The 21713-nt window shown below is 48.9% G+C and overlaps 1 protein-coding gene across 2 annotated transcripts in view; it reads left to right on the top strand.

Annotated features, from left to right (window-relative positions):
• The window catches only part of rsph9 (radial spoke head component 9), a 79748-nt gene that overhangs the window by 6464 nt on the left and 51571 nt on the right, over positions 1–21713 (top strand). For both annotated transcript variants that reach the window (XM_038799017.1, XM_038799018.1), the window contains exons 2-3: positions 5999–6149; positions 8728–8857. In XM_038799017.1, the coding sequence (XP_038654945.1) occupies positions 5999–6149; positions 8728–8857 (281 nt within the window). The remainder of the gene's footprint in view (positions 1–5998; positions 6150–8727; positions 8858–21713) is intronic.

Below are 21713 nucleotides of genomic sequence, written 5' to 3'. Positions count from 1 at the left end.
TTAATGTCTTGAATACTTCGAACAGATCACCCCTTAACCTTCCACAGTCAAGCGAAAACAGGTCTATTTTGAGTAATCTCTCCTCGTAACTCAACCCCTGTAATCCAGATATAATTTTTGTAAACCTACATTGCACGCCCTCCAGGGCCAAAATATCCTTCCCAAGGTGTGGTGCCCATAACTGCTCACAGAACTCCCAAGTGGTGTCTAACCAAAGTTTTTCTTTTATAAATTTAGAGTACCCAATTCACTTTTTTTCCGATTAAGGGGCAATTTAGCGTGGCCAATCCACCTACCCTGCACATCTTTGGGTTGTGGGTGTGAAACCCACGCAAACAGGGGGAGAATGTGCAAACTCCACACGGACAGTGACCCAGAGCCCCCGGGATCGGACCTGGGACCTTGGCACTATGAGGCAGCAGTGCTAACCCACTGTGCCACCGTGCTGCCCTTTAACCAAGGTTTTGTATAGCTGCAGCTTAACCAATATTCCAATCCTCTAGATATAAAGGCTAGCGTTCCAATGGCCTTTTTGATTATTTTAAATCATAGCATCATAGAATTTACAGTGCAGAAGAAGGCCATTCTGCACTTGTTACTGGCATTTAAGGACCTACGCACCCAAGTCTCATTGGACATCCACTGTACCTAACCTCTGTCTATTTAGAAAGTACTTTCAATAAAAATGCAATAAAAGTCGCAAATTAAAAATCTAACGATGACCATGAAACCATTGTCGATTGTTATAAAAACCCATCTGGTTCACTAATATCCTTTGGGGAATAAAATCTGCCGTCCTTACCTGGTCTGGTCTTCATGTGACTCCAGACCCACAGCAATGTGGTTGACTCTTAAATGTCCTCTGAAATGGCCTAGCAAGCCACACAGCTGACGGGAATTAGGGAATGGGCAATAAATGCTGGCCTAGCCAGACACTCACACCCCCTGAACAAATTTTTAAAAAGGAAACCTTGGGATTATTACTGAATCTTAAACAGTTTGAGGTATATATAATAATTATTATTGCTGATTGTCAGAAGTAGGCTTCAATGAAGTTACTGTGAAAAACCCCTAGTCGCCACTTTCCAGCGCCTGTTCGGGGAGGTCGGTACGGGAATATATCTACCATGGCTGTAAAGAATATTAGTATACACTGACCATAATCCCTTGGTCTTTGTGGAAAATGTAAGACCAGAATGACAGATTGTTCCGATATCCCCACTTCTGACCTCATAGAATCACTACAGTGCAGCAGAAGGCTATTTGGTCCATCAAGTCTGCACTGGCCCTGCACTCTATCTAGACTCCCGCCCGCACCCTATCCCCATAACCCAGTAACCCAACATAACCTATTGGGCACTGAGGGGCAAGTTAACATGTCCAATTTACCGAATTTGCACATCTTTGGACTGCGGGAGGAAACCGGAGCACCCGGAGGAAACCCACGCAGACATGGGGAGAATGTGCAAACTCCGCACAGACAGTCACCCAAGGTCGGAATTGAAACCGGGTCCCTGGTGTTGTGAGGCAGCAGTGCTAACCACTGTTCCACCGTGCCGCCCTTTATGATGAAGCAGCTGAAGCTGTTTCAGTCTAGGACATTATTTTGATATCCCAATGTTTTTAGTAAAACAGTGTCAAAATAATACATACTACCCCAGCTCAAAAAGGTCCTGTGATAAAGCCATTTTTGATTGTAGTCTCAAACACAATCACTTATGTTTACTTGATTTCATTTCCCATATTACAATGTGTTTGAACCATTATATATGCTGATTATTTTCATCTCACCAGTCAACTTAACACACCAAAATAAAGCTCAGCTCATGTTATCAACCACAGAATATAGCCGACATGCCTCACTGATATTGGCTATTTACTACAATCTGCAATAATTTTGGGTTCAAAATTTCTAATCAGCAGTATTGTGTTGCCTGGGGGTAGGGAGGAGGTGAGTGGTGGGTATTTGTTGGTACAGCTCTTTGAAACCCAGGAACAGATGTTACCACAGAATAGTGAGTTATAGTTTCTCACTATCAGGGCTTTCATTCAATAATATTAATAATCTTTATTATTGTCACAAATAGGCTTACATTAACACTGCAATGACGTACTGCGAAAATCCTCTAGTCGCCACACTCCGGCACCTGTTCAGGTACACTGAGCGAGAATTCAAAATGTCAAATTCACCTAACAAGCACGTCTTTCGGGACTTGTGGGAGGAAACCGGAGCACCAGGAGTAAACCCATGCAGAGGCGGGGAGAACTTGCAGACTCCACACAGACAGTGACCGCAGCCGGGAATTGAACCCGGGTCCCTGATATAAGGAAAAGTTAAGGCAGTTGGATTTGTTTTCCTACAAACAGACTTTGAGGTGATAAGATTAATCTTGTTGCGATTACAAAGGGTATTGGTAAACAAGGTTCTGTGCGAATTGTTCACTTATAGCAAAGGTCTGATCACATGTGCAGTCTGAATCCTCACCATCTGACCTGAGGGAGGCAATGAATGTCTGTTCCTTAAATCAGTGACATCAAGCATATCATTGACCCCAATTTGCAACAAGTTCCATCTTATTCGCGAGATTGAAGTCGAATGTGTCGGCCTCCTGGGAATTAACTGGCTCCCCAGCGAGAAATTACACAGACGCCGTTTGGTACTCCTTTTTAAAAACATGAAGCTGGCGCAATGACGGCTGAGGGGAACCAAGGAAGTGAGTAGCCAGTTCCATTATATGGTATGCATCTCAAGGACACTGGAGGAGTTGAGGGGACTTTCGTCTGTGAGGCCTTCAAGCCATCTTTAAATATTGTGAATACCTGTAACAGGGGCAACTACAACTGCTGCCTGTCTGTCCAACCAAACAGTTCCAGGACAGAGCCCCGTTTATTGTTATATGCTGACGGTCACTTTAACTCCCTTTGACTGTGAGCAGCCTCCAGCTTCACAGCTGCAGGCTATTGCTAATAAGGACGAGTCCATGTTAGTTGCGAGAGCAATTCACAGCTGCAGATTGTGTTTGCTGCTTGCTGCTGCTTGTGGCTGCAAATCCCTGGAGGCTGCTTTTGCTGTTTCCTTTCTTCTCTGTAGCCAGAAAGAAGGCCAGTTCTTTCTAAGATACCTGGGTACTGGAACACCTGGTCCAGGGGGACGTATGAGTCCAGAAGGCAATCTGGTTTGAAACAAGAAGGCGCTGCAGGGCCTGGTGATCGACATTGATCCAAATGGACCGCCTGATGACGCCGTTGAAGAAATGCTTTCACAGCTTTTGCTGATGTTGTTGGTGTGGTGAGTGCTTCATGTAACTGGCCCTCACCGTGGGTTAAACATAATGGAAGTCAAGGATGTTCAATTGCACCTTGAGTGGAATATGTAGATACCAGGATTTGGTTCTGGTGAGATTGGGCCGTGTGGGAGGGCCGGCATAGCTGTGGCTCCTTGATGGAGAATGGCACTGATATGTGAAACAAGTAACACATTGATGGACAGATCATTTCTCCAACAACATTTTGGACATGATAACACATTCTCAGGCTTATTATCCGTTTCTGTTGAGGAACCTGTGAGGGGTGATTCTCCGATTTTGGGGCTATGTCCAGAGGATTTGTTGCCTTTTACGTGGGAAAATCCGTCAAGGCTCCAGCACCGATCCTCCGACCAGTGAGGGCTAGCAGCCTATATAAACGGCTGGAGAATGGCTGCGCATGCACACGGTGACAACCTGCAGCGGTCGCGGTGTACAACATGGCGCCGGCCATGCGCAAATCTGACCTGCCCGTGGTCCCCTGATACACACCCACCGGGCCCCCCCCCCACCCCACCAGATGCCCCAGCCCTCGCCGAGGCTCCCCTCCGCCCCCCGGCCAGCAGCACGGCTCACGCCCAACTGTTGGCGGCGTTGGACAGTCTGCAGTCGCCATGCTGGGTTCCTGACCATGAGTCAACATCAAGGGCAAAGCATCGAGGTGGGGGGGGGCCTTCAGATGACGTCCTGAGGCCGTCCCAATGGCATGCAGCATGCTCCTCGATTATGCCGTTTTGGAGGGGGTGAAGCATCTGAAAACAGGCACCACGCCCGATTTCATCATAAGAAGAGATCCTCCGCCCGATTGCCGATTACGAAGTCGCCATCGGGGAACAGAGAATCTCGCCCCATGTGTTTTGTTTTGTGAAAATGAGCTGATATAGCTTTGTATTGGTACTAATTGGAACGGTGATGTTTCTTTATTGTTTAATGGTTGACATGATATGTGGAATGTTACGTAGTTGATTTTCCAATCCTTGTTACTGTTGACTGTTTAATAAATAAAATATTATCAGGTGGTGCTGCAGGTTGTGGTTGCTGCTCGCTCCTGCTGGTAGGTGGAAATGTCTGAAGGCCTTGTGATTGTTTGCTGCTGCTTCTTTTGCCTCTGTGGCCTGCAGTAAGGAAAGGGAGGATGTAAGATGACCTGCTGCCAGTGTTGGAGAAGGGGAAGGGGTGCGTTTTCTCTCTTCTGGCATGCCTTGCATTGTTGTAACCTTCCAGTGTGACTGTCCACTGTTGAGATTCTACTGCTGGGAGCTGCAGGAGGAGGAGAGAGAGGCGGATTGATCCGAATGCAGCTGCAGCTACCTAGAGGCTGTGTGTTTGTTTGCTGCCGCCCTTTTGCTTTTGTGGCCGAGAGTAAGGAAACGGAGGATGTAAGATGACCTGCTGGACAAGTGGAACAGGAACACTTTCTCTCTTCTGGTGTGCTCTGTGTCGGTATGGTTTTTCCCTTGCTGAGGAGTCTGTTGCTGGGAGCTGCAGGAGGACGAGCGAGAGGTGGATTGTTTCGAATGAGCAACTTGACTAAAGTGTTGAAGAAACGCTTTTGCAGATTATTGGTGACTTTATTGTACTGGAGCCAGTGTGTTTTTTTGCTGCCACCACTTTTGCTTCTGTGCCTGGGGCAAGGAAAGGGATGATGTAAGATGACTTGCTGCCAGCACTGGAGAAGGGAAAAGGGTGCTCTTTCTCTCTTCTGGCATGATTTGTGCCGGTGTGACTTTCTGGTGTGATTTTTCCACTGTTCAACATTTATTGCTGGGAGCTGCAGGAGGAGATAGCATGATCCGAATGAACAACTTGGTAATGGTGTTGAAGAAATGCTTTTGCAGATTGCTCATGACTTTATTGTACTGTTGACTGTTTATCTGGTTTTCTTTGTATAAATGCACTGTAGTAGTTTTGTGTTTGGACCAATATTCTGCAGCAAAAAGGTGCTTGTGTGTGTACAGCACGGTGCCTTTTCCTTATTGGTTAATGGTTAGTGTGATATGTGGACTATTAAGTTGTTTGTTTTCATCTTTTTGTATAAAGGTATTGTTGACCGTTTAATAAAATAGGTGGTATGGTAGCACAGTGGTTAGCCCTGTTGATTCACAGCGCCAGGATCCCAGGATCAATTCCCGCTTGGGTTACTCTCTGTGCGGAGTCTGCACGTTCTCCCCGCGTCTACGTGGGTTTCCTCCGGGTGCTCTGCTTTCCTCCCACAAGTCCTGAAAGATGTGCTGTTAGGTAATTTGGACATTCTGAATTCTCCCTCTGTGTACCCGAACATGCGCTGGAATGTGGCGACTCGGGGACTTTCACAGTAACTTCATTGCAGTGTTAATGTAAGCTTATTTATGGCAATAAAGATTATTATATTATTATCAGCTTTTACATTCCTCGCTAGGTTGCCCCAGTTTATTTTCTCTCATTTTATCTTTTTCTGGTTCCTGAATTTATCCCATGGGAGCAGTGCCATTGGGAGATGCCCTAGTTTTTTACAAAAAAGCAATTCTGGGAAATACATAGCCGGTCTGTGATCACCTCAAGCGAGCGCAGGTTATTAATGTCTTGATTATTTACCAGCTTCTTTGTGATAACTGCTGGTCCAATGGTGGTGAGAGGAACATTCTCCTGAAGTTCGATTAACCTCATCTAAAAATTGAAAATGCTGTCTGTTGAATGTTTTCTTTTCTGCACAGTTCGAACTGCATGGATTGGAAATTGCTGCCTCCAGCAACAGACGAGATGATCGAGAGGTCCATGCATGTTAAAGGTCGCTTCCTGGGTGACCCTTCTCATGAGTACGATCCGATAACAGTTAAGACTGGAGACGAAGAAGCCGATTTGGAGGTTAGTGTAAGAATTTAGAATGGAATGGACAGCATTTAGAAACACTGGAAAACATTGCAAATTAGCCTTAAAGGGCTACAAGGATGACAACGATAGGAGGAGGCCTCAGAACACCCCAGGTTCCCTGCTTCGTGTCAATAGCTTGGCCATGTTGAAAGTCCAGTGACAGGTTATTTCTATGAAGCAACTGGCCACTAGTCTAAAGCATTAATGAAACAATGGGACTCGCTCGATGCCAGGGGACCCATAAATAGTGTATTGGTGCTGACGGCGAAACAGGATCTGGCAGACACAAGACTGACTCGTCACTTTTGCCTGAGATTAGCTATCATGTAGAATTATCGGTTAATGGTGGGTTAATGGGACGATAGTGCCGTTTAAGGGGCATCTTGACAAATACATGAATAGGATGGGAATAGTGGGATGCGGACCCCGGAAGTGTAGAAGATTTTAGTTTAGACGGGCAGCATGGACGGCACAGGCTTGGAGGGCCGAAGGGCCTGTTCCTGTGCTGTACCTTTCTTTGTTCTGTGTGCTTTGTAAGACAGGGAGGTGTGGGGGGCCCGTCGGACCTGCGGCTCCTCCCGTCTCAGAGCAGAGAGCGTTGGACCTGGTAAGCGGGATGAGAGAGGGGGCAGTTGCCGGGATGCCGGTCGGCATCAGGGATCCAAGTGAGCCCTCAATGAATTGCGATGTGCCTATCGAAAATGTGTCACACCTCACCCCCACTCCACATCTACCTGCAATTTAACCAGTCTTGTCTTTTGTCTTGGAGAATCACATGGTGACAAGGAGGGTCCATCTGGAGACCTTCTCCCCACTGGAACCCCACAGCTCACTGGACAACGAGGCGGGACCTGCTGGTGCCCCATCCCCCCCGGCAGGAGAGGGGCTGGAACACCTCAGCACCTCTGAAACCCCCGATCTGTTCCTGGCGCATCCGATGGGCAGCGGGCAGAACACGGTGCCACCTGTGACGCCCGGAAGATGTGCGGTGGGCCATTTGGCTTAGCGGTGGCTAGTCCGTGATCAGGCAGCCCTAGCGCATGCATTGTGCGGCCTCCTGTGACTGCCTAAGCCCGCTGCCCTGATCCTCCTGGCCCTCCTTCACATCCTGGCGTTCAACCTCTTCCTCCAGCATGTCACTCCTCCGCTGTGCAATGTTGTGGATGATACAGCAGGCCACAACGATGTGGGAGACCCTCCTCGGGCTGTATTGTAGAGCCCCACCAGAACGGTAAGGCACCTGAACTGCATCTTCAGGAGGCCGATGCACTGCTCGATAACACCCCTGATTGTTGCATGGGCATCCTTTTAGCGGTTCTCCGCTTCAGTCTGATGGCATCATCAGCCACAATCTACACAAAGTACTCTGGGTTCGACCTAACAAGCTCCTATACAATTCAAACAAGACCTTACTACTCCGGTACCCAAATTCTCTTGTGCTAAAGGCCATTAACCTTCCTGATAGTTTGCATGTTAGTCTTCAGTGACTAATGTACAAGTGTACCCAGGTACATTTTCCAATTTCTTTGCATTTTGGGAGTACTCTGCACAACTGTTCCTTCTGGCAAAGTGGATTACCTCAAAACTTTCCACATTATATTCCATCTCACACTTACTAAATCTGTCTAAATCCTCCTGTAGCTGCTTCACATCTTCCTCACAACACACATTCCCATGGTATATATTGTGAACATCTGGGGTCCAAGTACTGATCCTTGCGGCATTCCACTAGCCATGGCCTGCCAACAAGACAATGGGCCGTTTATTCCTGCCCTGTTAGTCAATCCTTAATCCATGACAGTATGCTGCCTCCTATCCCATGTGCTTTTATTTTGTTCGTCAACCTCTTGTGAGAACTTTTTCAAAAGCGTTCTGCTGGATTCTCAGTCCAGCAACGCCGGAATCACGGGGCGAAGAATCGCGCATGAGGCGTAAATCGAGGCCAGCACCGGGCGCCCAACGGAATGCCCTGCTCCAGTATCTCGACAGAGGCGTGAATGCGTTCTACACCGCAGAAAGGCGTGGGCATGCAAATTGTACAGTTAAGGCCCGTCATTAACGGGCCTGACCCGGCATTCTCTGGCCTCCGCCTTCGTCAGCTGGGAGTACGGATGGCGAGGTTCACTTGTGTAATTTCAAATCGGGAAACAGGCACCGTGGCTGACAGGGGTGAGAGAGGAGGTCCCAAAGGTGCCAACTGTGGGCTGTTAGTCCTGCCTCTGGCTGAGGGGTGTCTGCCAGGGCTAGGGTTGTAGTGGGGAGATACCAGGAGATTAGTCGGGGGCCCCGTGGTGTCCCTCTGCCCCCCCCCCCCCCCCCCCCCCGCCCCAACTGGGTACCACCCTGCTGGCGGGGCATCACGGGGATGTACAACATCAGGTACTGGGGACTTATCAACTTTAAGTCCCATTAATTTCTCCAATACGCCCTTCTTGTACTAATTTGCGTCAACTCTGTGTTCTCCCTGGTCTCTAGGAGACAGGTTACAAGCAGAAATCAGTAAGACAGAAGTGATAGACTAACTGGATGGTCATCGGGAGTTTTTGACAATATATGTGCATTTTTCTTTCAGTTGAGGGTAAAGGAGGAAGAACGCTTGACAGCTACGATTGAACAAATAAACAGAGAAGCTGCAATAATTCCTCGGGGTGCTTTTGTCAAGACACCTCTTGAACAGATCCACAAGAACAGGAGTTTTGAAGGTAAAAAGTCCTTAAAGTTCATGTTTCAATTACTGGAATGTAGTCAAACATCTGCAATAATATTTCTGCAATGCCCCATAATATTTGGAGAACAGGAGAAGGCCACTCGGCCCATTGTCTCAATGACAGTTAATAGCCGGCTATCAACAGGAACTATAATCCTGGTTCACTGTATCCTCTGCTGTATCCTTTCATTGTTTTTTCCATTTCAAATGCTTGTCCATTTTCCTTTCAAATTAGCCTTGGAGTTTCCTCAGAGCTGCTTGCATCCTGTTGTGACTGAAATTGTGCAAAGGGATGTAAAATTCCCAAGAGATAGACTCTTCCTCAACAGCCACCTGTGACAAAGCCTTCTGTGTTCTCGCTTAAAACATATTTTTTCCAACCTGCCTCTTCATTCTTCTCATGACAATTGTCAAGTTGTGCCCTTTTGATTACTGTTTACCAACTAAAAGAAACAGTGGGAGCGATTGAACATCCTTGTTATGTCCGACTGCATGATGCAACGAGGCCGTTAAATTCCGTCAGAGGCCTCTCGTGAGATTTGCTATGATGCTTGGAATGCCTCGTGAGATCTGATGAGACATTGCGACCTGGATCTTACCGTCACGGGGCGTGATCCAGATTTACATATTCAAGCAAGCAGTTAGGTTCACTGAAGTATGGCGGCACCAAATTCTCCCAAGGCCCGTGAACGAACACCAATGCCTGGGAGATTTTGCCATAGCGCCGTTTAGCACTGGTCCGCTCAAACTGGGACCAGCTGTAACTGCACCTTGGGGGGCGTCCCCCAGGCCATTGGAAGCCCCAGGAGGTCTGGCTGTGCGCAGGATAGTACCCTGGCACTCCTGGTATCCTAGCACTGCCACCCGAGACTCTGGCGCTGCCATTCAGGCATCCTGGCACTGCCGCACTGACACTGACAGGGCACCCTGGTGGCAGTGCCAAGGTGCCCGGATACCAGTTTGCCTGTGCCGAGGATCAGTCCTGGGGGTGCTCTGTCCTTATGGGGTGAAGCGGGGGGGGGCTCGAGAATCCCTGGTAAGTTGGGGGACAGGAGGCGGGTCCGGAGGCCGCGGTGGTGGGAGATCGAGGTGGGATTTTAAAATGAGCTTGTCAGTACAGGAGGCGTTCCCCACCGAGGCCCAAACAAACCCCAGTCCTGTCTGATAGCAGGCGCCATGATACACCCGCTAAATGTGCCCAAGACGAGTCTCTTTTTTTCCCCGTTATGCCGCGCCCAGTATTTTACAATTTGCTCTTCTAAAACCTATTTTCATTCTGAAAACCTGTTGTTGCATCACTCCTTAATCTTCTCTGTTCCAGTGAAAAGTGGCTGTTCTTTCCTTTAAACCATTACTACCCAGATTTGGTGTCATTCTAGTGAATCTTGGCCGAACTAGGGTATGTTTCTGATCAGTAAATTCTCACCTTAAAAATGTTTAACGCGTTCAGGTGAAGGCTTGTGATACCTTGACTAAAAGGAGCACACAAGGGAATGCTGCATGAGTGCATTAAGCACTTGGACATGAACGTCACTGATCACAAATGTTACATGTGTCAGAGAACTTGCCTCCAAGTCAGAAAGGTTTTGGGTCAGGGCCCATCGAGTTAAGCACATAATCAATGCTGCGGTACCATTTTGAAGGACTGCTGCAGTGCTCAAGGTGCTGTCCCTTGACAGGTTTTTTAACGTCTTCCTGGTGAGCCAGCACCATTTGAAGAAGAGTTGAGAATGTCCAGGTCAACTCCCATAACTAACTCCACCAAAACCAGGACTAATTATTTCTCCATCTCAGCTGTGGAAAAAAGCCGCCTCACAACACCAGGGTTCAATTCTGGTTTTGGGTGAATGTCTGTGTGGAGGTTGCACATTCTCCCCATGTTTGCATGGGCTTCTTCTGGGTGCTCCGGTTTCCTCCCACAGTCCAAAGATCTGCAGGTTAGGTGGAGTTACGGGAATCTATGATTCTAATATTATCATCAACACAAAGATTACTTGTGGCAAGAGGAAAGTAAAAGGAAGTAGACTGTTGACGCCGTCGTAAAAACTGGAGAGTTTAACAACGGCGTTATCGGACCGCTCAGTGCAGCGGCCCTCTGCCCTACAGAGGGCCAGTATGGCACTGGGGCGACTCACGCCACTCCAGCTGCCGATACCGGCGTCAAACGGTCACCAAGGGTCTGCGCATGCGCGCTGTGACTGGCGCGAACGCATGCATGTGCGGGAGCTTCCTACTCTGTGCTGGCCCCGACGCAACATGGCGTAGGGCTACAGGGGCTGGCGCGGAGTAAAAGAGGCCCCCACCAGGAGAGGCCGGCCCACTGATCGGTAGGCCCCAATCGCGGGCCAGGCCATGGTGGAGGCACCCCTCCGGGGATCGGACCCCCACTTCTCCCCCCCAACAGGCCCCCCCCCCCCCCCCCCCCCCCCCCCCGCAGAATGGACGCCGAGGTCCTACTGAGTAAGACCACATATGAACGGCGCCGGCGGGACTTGGGGTTTCTTGGCGGCCACTCGGCCCATCCCGGGCGGAGAATCGCCGGGGTGGCTGAATAGAGCTGCCGCCGACCAGTGCTGCGCCGACCGCGCTGGCACCAATGGCGCCAGTTTGCTGGTCAGCGGAGAATCGGTGGACCGGCACCGCGCAAATCTCGCCCGACCCAGCGTTTCTCCGACCCGGCCCCGGGGTGAGAGAACCCGGCCCCCCATTTGCTGTTTCACACGATCTTGAAAACTTCCAAAAGATTCTAAGATGAGACATCAGGATGCAATTACCTGTTATAAAAAATAATGGCCAAGGCAGGCATGATAATCAAATTCTTCTGGCATATACAGTCAGTAGGCCTTTTAAGAACCATTTCACCAAACCGGAAAGAACACGAGGAGGCAGGAATGTTCTACTGAAAGGCTACAAGAAAGCTGTTTCGCTCACTCTTAAAAGTTGTGCACATACTTTGCAAAGTAACCATCCTGAGAAGAGGAAGTTACTGTAAACCGATATATTTTGGGAATAAAACGTGGACACCTGCTCCGTGCAAATATACCTGAGAAATCAACTGAACAAAATGGCTGCAATGTGGAATCACCGCATCGAGACCACCCAAAGGGCAGTTAACTGGATATTCTTTTGATTGTTTAACTTGTTCACAAACTGTAACGAAATGTGTGTGACGTGTGAGTGGTTGCAATTTACCTAGTTTTATATAATTACGCAAATAATGTCAATAAACATATCATGTTCTGAGTTTAATCTCAGAAAAGCTGTCTGGCTAGTTCTTTACAATCTGAAAGTGTACTTAATGAGACTCATTCAGTATTGGCAAAGCACATCCTTGCAAAATTCATAGAAAGAAACTATGTTCCAATCAAACTTGGAGTAGGATAATAGGAGAGTCATTTTTACCCCTTCTTAGGTGGCTGGAACACAGGTGAAAAATACAATGGGCGGGATTCTCTGATCTTGATGCTAAGTGTTGACGCCGCTGTAAACGCCGTCGCGTTTTACGATGGTGTCAACAGGCCCCCAGGAGCAGGTATTCCGAGCCCTACAGGAGGCCAGCCACTCCAGCTGCCGATACCGGCCTCAAATGGGCGCCGCGGGTTTGCGCATGCGCGTTGCGACTGGCGCGATTGCATGCATGCGCGGTGGCTTCCTTCTTTGCGCCGGCCCCGACGTAACAGGGCTACAGGGGCCGACGCAGAGCAAAAGAGGCCCTCAGCCCAAGAGGCTGGCCTGCCGATCGGTAGGCCCCGATAATGGGGCCCCCCTCCGCCCCCACCAGGCCACCCCGAAAGGATGCACACCGAGATCCCGACGGGTAAGACCACACGTGGACGGCGGAGGTTGAGGGGCGACCTGATAGAGGTCTACAAAATTATGAGGGGCATAGAGAGAGTGGATAGTCAGATATTTTTTCCCAGGGTAGAGGGGTCAATTACTAGGGGTTATAGGTTTAAGGTGCGAGGGGCAAGGTTTAGAGGAGATGTACAAGGCAAGTTTTTTACACAGAGGGTAGTGGGTGACTGGAACTCGCTGCCGGAGGAGGTGATGGAAGCAGGGACTATAGTCACGTTTAAGGGGCACCTTGACAAATACATGAATAGGATGGGAATAGAGGGATACGGACTCCGGAAGTGCAGAAGATTTTAGTTCAGACGGGCAGCATGGTCGGCGCAGGCTTGGAGGGCCAAAGGGCCTGTTCCTGTGTTGTACTTTTCTTTGTTCTTTGAATTCGGGACTATAAAAGCTGTGCAATTTTCTGAGTGGCAGCCCCCATCGTCCCTGTTTTAAAACCAGACAGCTCAGCTGAGAATCTGCGGGAACAACAAGCTTACAATTAATCAAGTGGCCCAACTTGACAAATATCCAATTCCCGAATAGATGACCTTTATAAGAACATAAGAACTAGGAGCAGGAGTAGGCCATCTGGCCCCTCGAGCCTGCTCCGCCATTCAATGAGATCATGGCTGATCTTTTGTGGACTCAGCTCCACTTTCCGCCCGAACACCACAACCCTTAATCTCTTTATTCTTCAAAAACTATCTATCTTTATCTTAAAAACAGTTAACGAAGGAGTCTCAACTGCTTCACTGGGCAAGGAATTCCATAGATTCACAACCCTTTGGGTGAATAAGTTCCTCCTAAACTCAGTTCTAAATCTACTTCCCCTTATTTTGAGGCTATGGCCCCTGTTCTGCTTTCACCCGCCAGTGGAAACAACCTGCCCGCATCTATCCTATCTATTCCCTTCATAATTTTATATGTTTCTATAAGATCCCCCCTCATCCTTCTAAATTCCAACGAGTACGGTCCCAGTCTACTCAAGTTCTCCTCGTAATCCAACCCCTTCAGCTCTGGAATTAACCGAGTGAATCTCCTCTACACACCCTCCAGTGCCAGTACGTCCTTTCTCAGGTAAGGAAACCAAAACTGAACACAATACTCCCGGTGTGGCCTCACTAACACCTTATACAATTGCAGCATAACCTCCCTAGTCTTAATCTCCATCCCTCCAGCAATGAAGGACAAAATTCCATTTGCCTTCTTAATCACCTGTTGCACCTGCAAACCAACTTTTCGCGACTCATGCACTTGCGACTTATGAGAAGTTAGCAGGGGGGCCTAACATACATAAAACTTGACTGAAGTCATGCTTATTTGCAATTAGAACTGGAAGAGGATTACTGGAGGTATTTGACCATTAGTATGCCAAAGGCATTTTTCAGTACACCCGGTGACCTTTTGGTATCTCTTCCGCCTGTGCAATCTTGCAACATACAATGGAAAAACTATTCCAAGACATTTTAGTGACAGGAACGGCACACAAAGAGCACCGAGCCCGCTTAGAAGAAGTTCTGGGAAGATTCAGAGATGCAGGCATCAGATTGAAGCAAAAAACATCCCAGGGCAACGAGGTCACATACTTAGGGTTCAAAGTCGACACAAAAGGCCTGCATCCCTTTGAGGACAAGGTGAGGGCCATAAAAGTACCTGTGCGAACAAATGTCTCCGAGCTTAAGTCATTTTTAGGGATGGTAAACTACTATGGTTGGTTCTTCCCCAATTTGGCAACTACGTTGGCACCGCTCCACCTCCTTATATCACTGGATTGGGAAAGAAGCACATTAAATAGGCTTGTTGGTTCATTTCGATCTAAGTAGTCAAATCATCTTACCTGTGACACTTTGGCTTATGGCATAAGTGCGGTCCTGTCCCAAAGGATGGAGGACATCTCAGAGAGGCCCATCGCCTATGCTTCCAAAACTCTCACTGATGCCAAACAGAAGTGCACACAGATTGAAAAAGATGGCCTCTCGGTAATTTACGGTGTCAATAAGTTTCACTAGTACCTATACGGCCGCCGCTTCACCATCATAACACACTACAAGCCACTGCTGGGACTCCTGGGAGACCAAGCCAATTCCTTTGATCAATTCCACCCAGTGGTGGGTTTTGTTCTTGGCCGCCTATAACTACATTTTCCAGCATTGACCAGGGATGCAGATCTCAAACAGCGATACCCTCATTCGACTCCCGCGTCCCCAGAATCTCACACCACCTTTCCGTCCCACAAGAGATTGCCCTGGCATTAAACATTCTGGACACCTTGCCGGTTTCGTCAGCCCACATTAAGACCTGAACTCAACGCGATCCACTCCTTTCCAAAGTTAAACGAATTGTCCTGATTGGGTGGCATCATGATAATTCAAATCAGCTTAGGCTGCATCTCATCAATAAAGATGAACTCAGTTGTGACGACAGAGGTCTTGGGGGCCCGGGTGGTGATACCACCTTCGTAAGTCAGCCACACGGCAAAAGCTGCACAGCATATATCCCTGACCAAAGATGAAAATGTTGGCCAGGACCTACATATGGTGGCCCAGCATCGATAAAGATATTAGGCGGAATTCTCTGGCGGGCGATGCCGAAATCGGGAAGCGCGATTGGACGGAGAATCGGTTCCGGTGCTGTAATCGGGCGGACGCCAATTTGATGCCAAATCGCAATTCTCAGTCACCTCGACCGAGGCGCTAAGGCGTTCCGGAACGCACGTAGATTAAACACCGTTTGCATCTCATTAGCGGGCCTGACCCGGTATTCTCTGTTGCCGCTGCAATTCTCCACCGCTGATGGTTCCCAACAGCGCGGTTCACTTGTGCTTTTAAAAACGACAAACGACATTGTGGCTGATGAGGGAAACAGTGGTGGTGGGACACAGAGAGGCACAACTGCGGGGTGCCGGGCCGCACACTAGCCGGGCTGGCTGGGCTGGGGGGGGGCTCTGCCAGGGCTGGGGGGAGGGGAGTGATGACGGAGGAACATGTCGAGTAGCCAGGTGACCCTCCAAGGGACTGGAGTGTCCAGGCACGGACCGCCATTACCGTGGCCTGCAAGGCAGCCATCTTGTTGCATACCCCACTGACCATCCACCTTAGCCCCTGGTTCTGCAGAGTGACACTGGCTGTATGGGTTAGGGTTAGGGAGCCACGGAGCGTAATGCTGGCAAAGGCAGTGTCTGCCGAAAGTACCCTTGGCATCAGGGATGGGTGCCAGGGCCAGAGTTCCCCACAGTGCTGGGCATCAAGGGGGCCAGGGGTGGGGGGATGGAGGAGAGACATGCGGGGGCAGTGGCCGTGGTGCCAACCAGGGTCACCATGTAGTTTGATGGACCTGATTGGGCACGGGGGTACGCACCATGCTAAACTGAAATGAAATGAAAATTGCTTATTGTCACGAGTAGGCTTCAATGAAGTTACTGTGAAAAGCCCCTAGTCGCAACATTCCGGCGCCTGTCCGGGGAGGCTGGTACGGGAATCGAACCATGCTGCTGGCCTGCTTGGTCTGCTTTAAAAGCCAACGATTTAGCCCAGTGAGCTAAACCAGCCCCTGACCTTTTGACCTTTCACCCCCTGCAGACAATGGATATTGGAATTCAACCAGCAATGGTGGCCTTTCTGCTAGTCGCCGCAGCCCTGGGGAATGCCTTGCAGCTGTGAGCTGGAGCTGCTTGAGGAGGAGGAAGGTGGTGCTGCTCAAGGAGGAGTAAGCTGCAGCAGTGGAGCCTGCCCTGGCGGAACAGGAGGCAGCCGCCCAGGATGGAGAACCAGCCGCCCAACAGGCCAAGGAGGAGGAGGTGCAAAGGATGCTCCGCATGAGGCCTCGTGAGTACCGGCAGAGCTTGTTATACAAGGATCTGCTGGACTGGGCATGCCATCGTAGACTCCAGCTGAGCAGGGGGAACAGTGCGATATATCTGCTAGATCATGGCGCACCTGGCTCCCTGGTGGAATGGGGGGGCGGGGAAACCCGCTCCCGATGTCCATTAAGGTTACTGTCCCCCTGAACCTTTATGCCACGTGTTCCTTCCAGATGCCGTGGGGACCTGTTGGGGATTTCACAGACCTCGGTGCGCAGGTGCATCCTCGCCATCACGGAGGCCCTATATGCCCAGTCGGCACAATGTATGCATGTCAATATGGACTGAGCCCAGCAGGATGCCCGGGCATCGGGGTTCACAGCCATCACCGACATGCTCCAGGCCCAGGGGGTGATCAACGGGATGCATGTCCCCCTCCGAGCACCTGCAGGTGACAGGCCGCTCTACACAAACCGAAAGGGGTTCCACTCGATGAATGTGCAGCTAATTTGTGACTGTCAATTGCACATCATGCACGTTTCTGCCCGATACCCAGGCAGAATGCACAAGGCCTTTATCCTGGCACACGCGACAATTCCTGACATGTTCAAGATGCCCCACGGCTGGGGCTTGGCTTCTGGGCGACAGTGGTTATCTGCTGCGGTCATGGCTTATGGCGCCTATCCGAAGGCTACAGATCAACGCTGAGACCCTCCACAACGACGCTCATGCAGCAACCAAGAGCGTGATTGAGCAGTGCTTTAGCCTCCTGAGGATGCGGTTCAGTTGCCTGGGTTGGAAGAGCCCTCCAGTATGACATTAAGGGGATCGCCCATATAATGGCGGCCTGCTGCGTCCTCCACAACATTGCACAGCAGAGGTGCCTGAGGAGGCAGATGAGTACCAGTCCTTGTCTGACAAGGAGGATGTTGGGGAGGGCGAGGATGGACAGTATATGGGGCCCAGGCAGGCACAGGGGAGGCCGCATGACGTGTGCGCCAGGACCAAAGCGTACGGGACGCTCTGATTGCCTCCAGGTTAATCGACTTGGTGGAAGGGGGAACTGGGCAGGGATATGGACCTCCTCCCCCTCCCGGCCCACACATGCAATCCACTCCGTTATACATATCTGTCGCACTACAGGGAGGGGGCCCTGCATTGGCAGTAACTCCGGGTCTTGTCCATGGGATGGAGGATAATGACAACCTGCTCTGCGATGAGCTCTGGTGCTCTGCATTGTTTGACATTTGACACTTGCCCCTGGCAGTACTTTAAGAACATAATAACCTAGGAACACAAGATCTAGGAGCAGGAGTAGGTCATCTGGCCCCTCGAGCCTGCTCCGTATTCAGTAAGATCATGGTTGATCTTTTTGGAGACTCAACTCCATTTACCCGCCTGCTCTCCGTAACCCTTAATTCCTTTACTGTTCAAAAATCTATCTATCTTTGCCTTAAAAATATTTAATGAGGTAGCCTCAACTGCTTCACTGGCAGAAAATTCCACAGAGTCACAACCTTTCGGGTGAAGAAGTTCCTCCTCAACTCAGTCCTAAATCTGCTCTCCCTTATTTTGAGGCTCTGACCCTTGGTTCTCGTTTCACCCGCCAGTGGGAACAACCTCCGCGCTTCTCTCTTATCTATTCCCTTCGTAATTTTATATGTTTCTATAAGATTCCCCCTCATTCTTCTAAATTCCAATGAGTATAGTCCCAGTCTACTTAGTCTCTCCTCATAAACTAATCCTCTCAACTCTGGAATCAACCTAGTGAATCTCCTCTGCATCCCCTCCAGTGCCGGTACATACTTTCTCAAGTAAGACCAAAACTGTACACAGTACTCCAGCTGCGGCCTCACCAGCACCCTATACAGCTGCAACATAACCTCCCTGCTTTTAAACTGCATCCCTCCAGCAATGAAGGACAACATTCCATTTGCCTTCTTAATTACCTGCTGTACCTGCAAATCAAATTTTTGGGATTCATGCACAAGGACCCTCTGCACAGCAACATGCTGCAATTTTATACCATGCAATAATAGTCCATTTTGCTGTTATTCCTACCAAAAGGGAAGACCTCACATATCAACATTGAACTCCATCTGTCATACCCTTACCCACTCACTTAAACTATCTATATTCCGCTGCAGACTTTCAGTGTCCTCTGCGCACTTGGCTCTACCACTCACCTTAGTGTCATCTGCGAACTTTGACACGTTACACTTTGTCCCCAACTCCAGATCATCTATGTAAATTGGGAACAATTGCAGAGCCAACACTGATCCCTGAGGGACGTCACTAGCCACTGATTGCCAACCAGAAAAACACCCATTATGCCCACTCTTTGCTTTCTGTTCGTTAACCAATCCTCTAATACATTACCCGTAATCACGCGCTCGTAATTTCCTCAAAGAATTGCAATAAATTAGTAAAACCTGCCTGCTACCTGCTCATTGTCCTCCAGGTGCAATGACTTTTAAGTCTTCAGCTCCATGATTTGGCCTGAGTCTGGCCCTTTCTTGCCCCAGCAACTTTCTGCAGTTCTATGTGGCGGCCCATGATGGTTGTTATTTGTTACAATCCCAGCCGCTGTTCCTACTAGACAAGTCAGATCCCTGAGTGAAATCTGGCTTGATAGATCTTGACTTTTCTTTTCCAAACCGTCGAACAAATTCACAGGGGTCTGCTGGTATACCTATTAAAACAAGAAAAGTGAACTACATTACGCCAGGCAGAAAGGCTGGAAAGATCTCAATACAGATATAGAATCATTACAGTCCAGACGGAAGCCAATTGGCCCTCGAGTCTGCACCGGCCCTCCAAAAGAGCACCACACATAGGCCCACTCCACCGCCCTATCGCTGTAACCCCACCTAACCTGCACATCTTTGGGCTGTGGGAGGAAACTGGAGCACCTGGAGGCAACCCACGCAGACACGGGGAGAAAGTACAAACTCCACACAGACAGTGACCCAAGGCTGGAATTGAACCCTGGCCCCGTCCCTGCGTTTGCGCAGATCGGTCTTTTTCAGCGCGATGAATTTCTAACTGCGCCATAGCTTGAACAGAGGAAAAATCTTTTTTACTTTGATTCAACATTTCGGCACTTCTATTTTTAGATTCTTTCCTCACATGGGGCATTATAATCGAATCTTCCAGCCTTATTTTTTATTTCTTTTGCAGTTGTTTACGGAGCTTTTCATTTCTTTGAAGTTCACAATTCTGATCAAATTTTTTTATGACTATTGCAAAGTTATTTTTTTCAACTTCATTCTCAAAGTGGAATGAGTTGTACACTTCTAGCCTGTTGTCCAGCCATTAGTAGCAATAAAGCAGTTTTACGCTTATCACTGGCAGTTTGGAGGTTGGAGGATGAGAGATACAGATCAAACCCATAGAACAGTACAGCACAGAACAGGCCCTTCGGCCCTCGATGTTGTGCCGAGCCATGATCACCCCACTTAAACCCACGTAACCCGTATACCCGTAACCCAACAATCCCCCCCATTAACCTTACACTACGGGCAATTTAGCATGGCCAATCCACCTAACCCGCACATCTTTGGACTGTGGGAGGAAACCGGAGCACCCGGAGGAAACCCACGCACACACGGGGAGGACGTGCAGACTCCACACAGACAGTGACCCAGCCGGGAATCGAACCTGGGACCCTGGAGCTGTGAAGCATTGATGCTAACCACCATGCTACCGTGAGGCTGCATGATCTCAATACAGACCCTTGTCTGAATATTTTCCAGTTTACATCTACATTTTGATTCAATGACGGTAGGGGGACAGCGATATATTTCCAAGTCATAATGATGTGTGATTAGGAGGAGAACTTGGACCTATGCACTAGTGGTGCTCCCTTGTGCCTGTTGCCCATGTTGCTCTAAGTGATACAGGTCATGGTTTGGAAGTGTAGTCAAAGGAGCCCTGGAAAATATGGAAGATGTTAATAATGATTCCAGATCTTGTATACCCAGGAGAAAGGCAGGATGTATTTATTTTGAATATTATAATGTCCTTTAATGTTGCTTCCCAGTACCATTTCGTCCCTTAGAGATGCCACCCACCCTATATCATTTCCTGAGAAAAGGTTTAAAGTCTAAAATACGTAGAAAAACTGCCATTTAACCCCTCAAACCTATTTTAGCCACAAACTATATCTGATTACATTGTCAGGAATTCTCACCTCTATCACTTTCTGTCCAGCTGCCAAGTGGATGCAATGGGGGATGAAATTTGTTTGGCTCTAGTTCTGGTGACATTATGCAGACCATGTCTATGGGAATCTATGGGAAGACTATGGGAATCACGGTAGCATTGTGGATAGCACAATCGCTCCACAGCTCCAGGGACCCAGGTTCGATTCCGGCTTGGGTCACTGTCTGTGCGGAGTCTGCACATCCTCCCCGTGTGTGCGTGGGTTTCCTCCGGGTGCTCCGGTTTCCTCCCACAGTCCAAAGATGTGCGGGTTAGGTAGATTGGCCATGATAAATTGCCCTTAGTGTCCAAAATTGCCCTTAGTGTTGGGTGGGGTTACTGGGTTATGGGGATAGGGTGGAGGTGTTGACCTTGGGTAGGGGGTAGGGTGCCCTTTCCAAGAGCCTGTGCAGACTCGATGGGCCGAATGGCCTCCTTCTGCACTGTAAATCTATGTATGTCAATTCCTGGGGCAGGTAGCTCTGCCAGCTCCTAGCTGTGTGATCCACATCAGTTACTTCAATTATATCAATAGAACAGGCTTAGGGACTGCCTAAGACCGGGGAATCAGCATATATCTGCTTTGCACCACCAGAAAGACACCCAGATCCCTTTGTATATCCATACTTGCCAATATATCACCATTTAAATAATACTCATCCTTTTTGTTTTCACATCAAAGTGTATAACTCCACATTTAGCCACATTGTACTGCATCTGCCATTTCTTTGCCCATTCCTCAACTTGTCTAAATCGCCTTGAAGTCTCCTTGCATCCTCCTCACAACTCACAGTTCTGCCCAGTTTTATATTGTCAGCAAACGTGTAAATGTTAGATTTATTTCCCTCATCCAGGCCATTAATATATATCATGAACAGCTGGAATCCAAGCACTGATCCCTGCGGTACCCCACAAGTCACTCAGAAAAAAATCCCCATTTATTCCTACTCTCTGTCGTCTGTCTTTAAACCAATTCTCGATCCATGTCAATACATTACTCCCTATCCTATGT

The sequence above is a fragment of the Scyliorhinus canicula genome, chromosome 6 (genome assembly GCF_902713615.1).
Source record: "Scyliorhinus canicula chromosome 6, sScyCan1.1, whole genome shotgun sequence".
Lineage (NCBI taxonomy): Eukaryota > Metazoa > Chordata > Chondrichthyes > Carcharhiniformes > Scyliorhinidae > Scyliorhinus > Scyliorhinus canicula.
The sequence above is the reverse complement of the archived record's forward strand: the minus strand, read 5'-3'. Positions and strand labels throughout refer to the sequence as shown.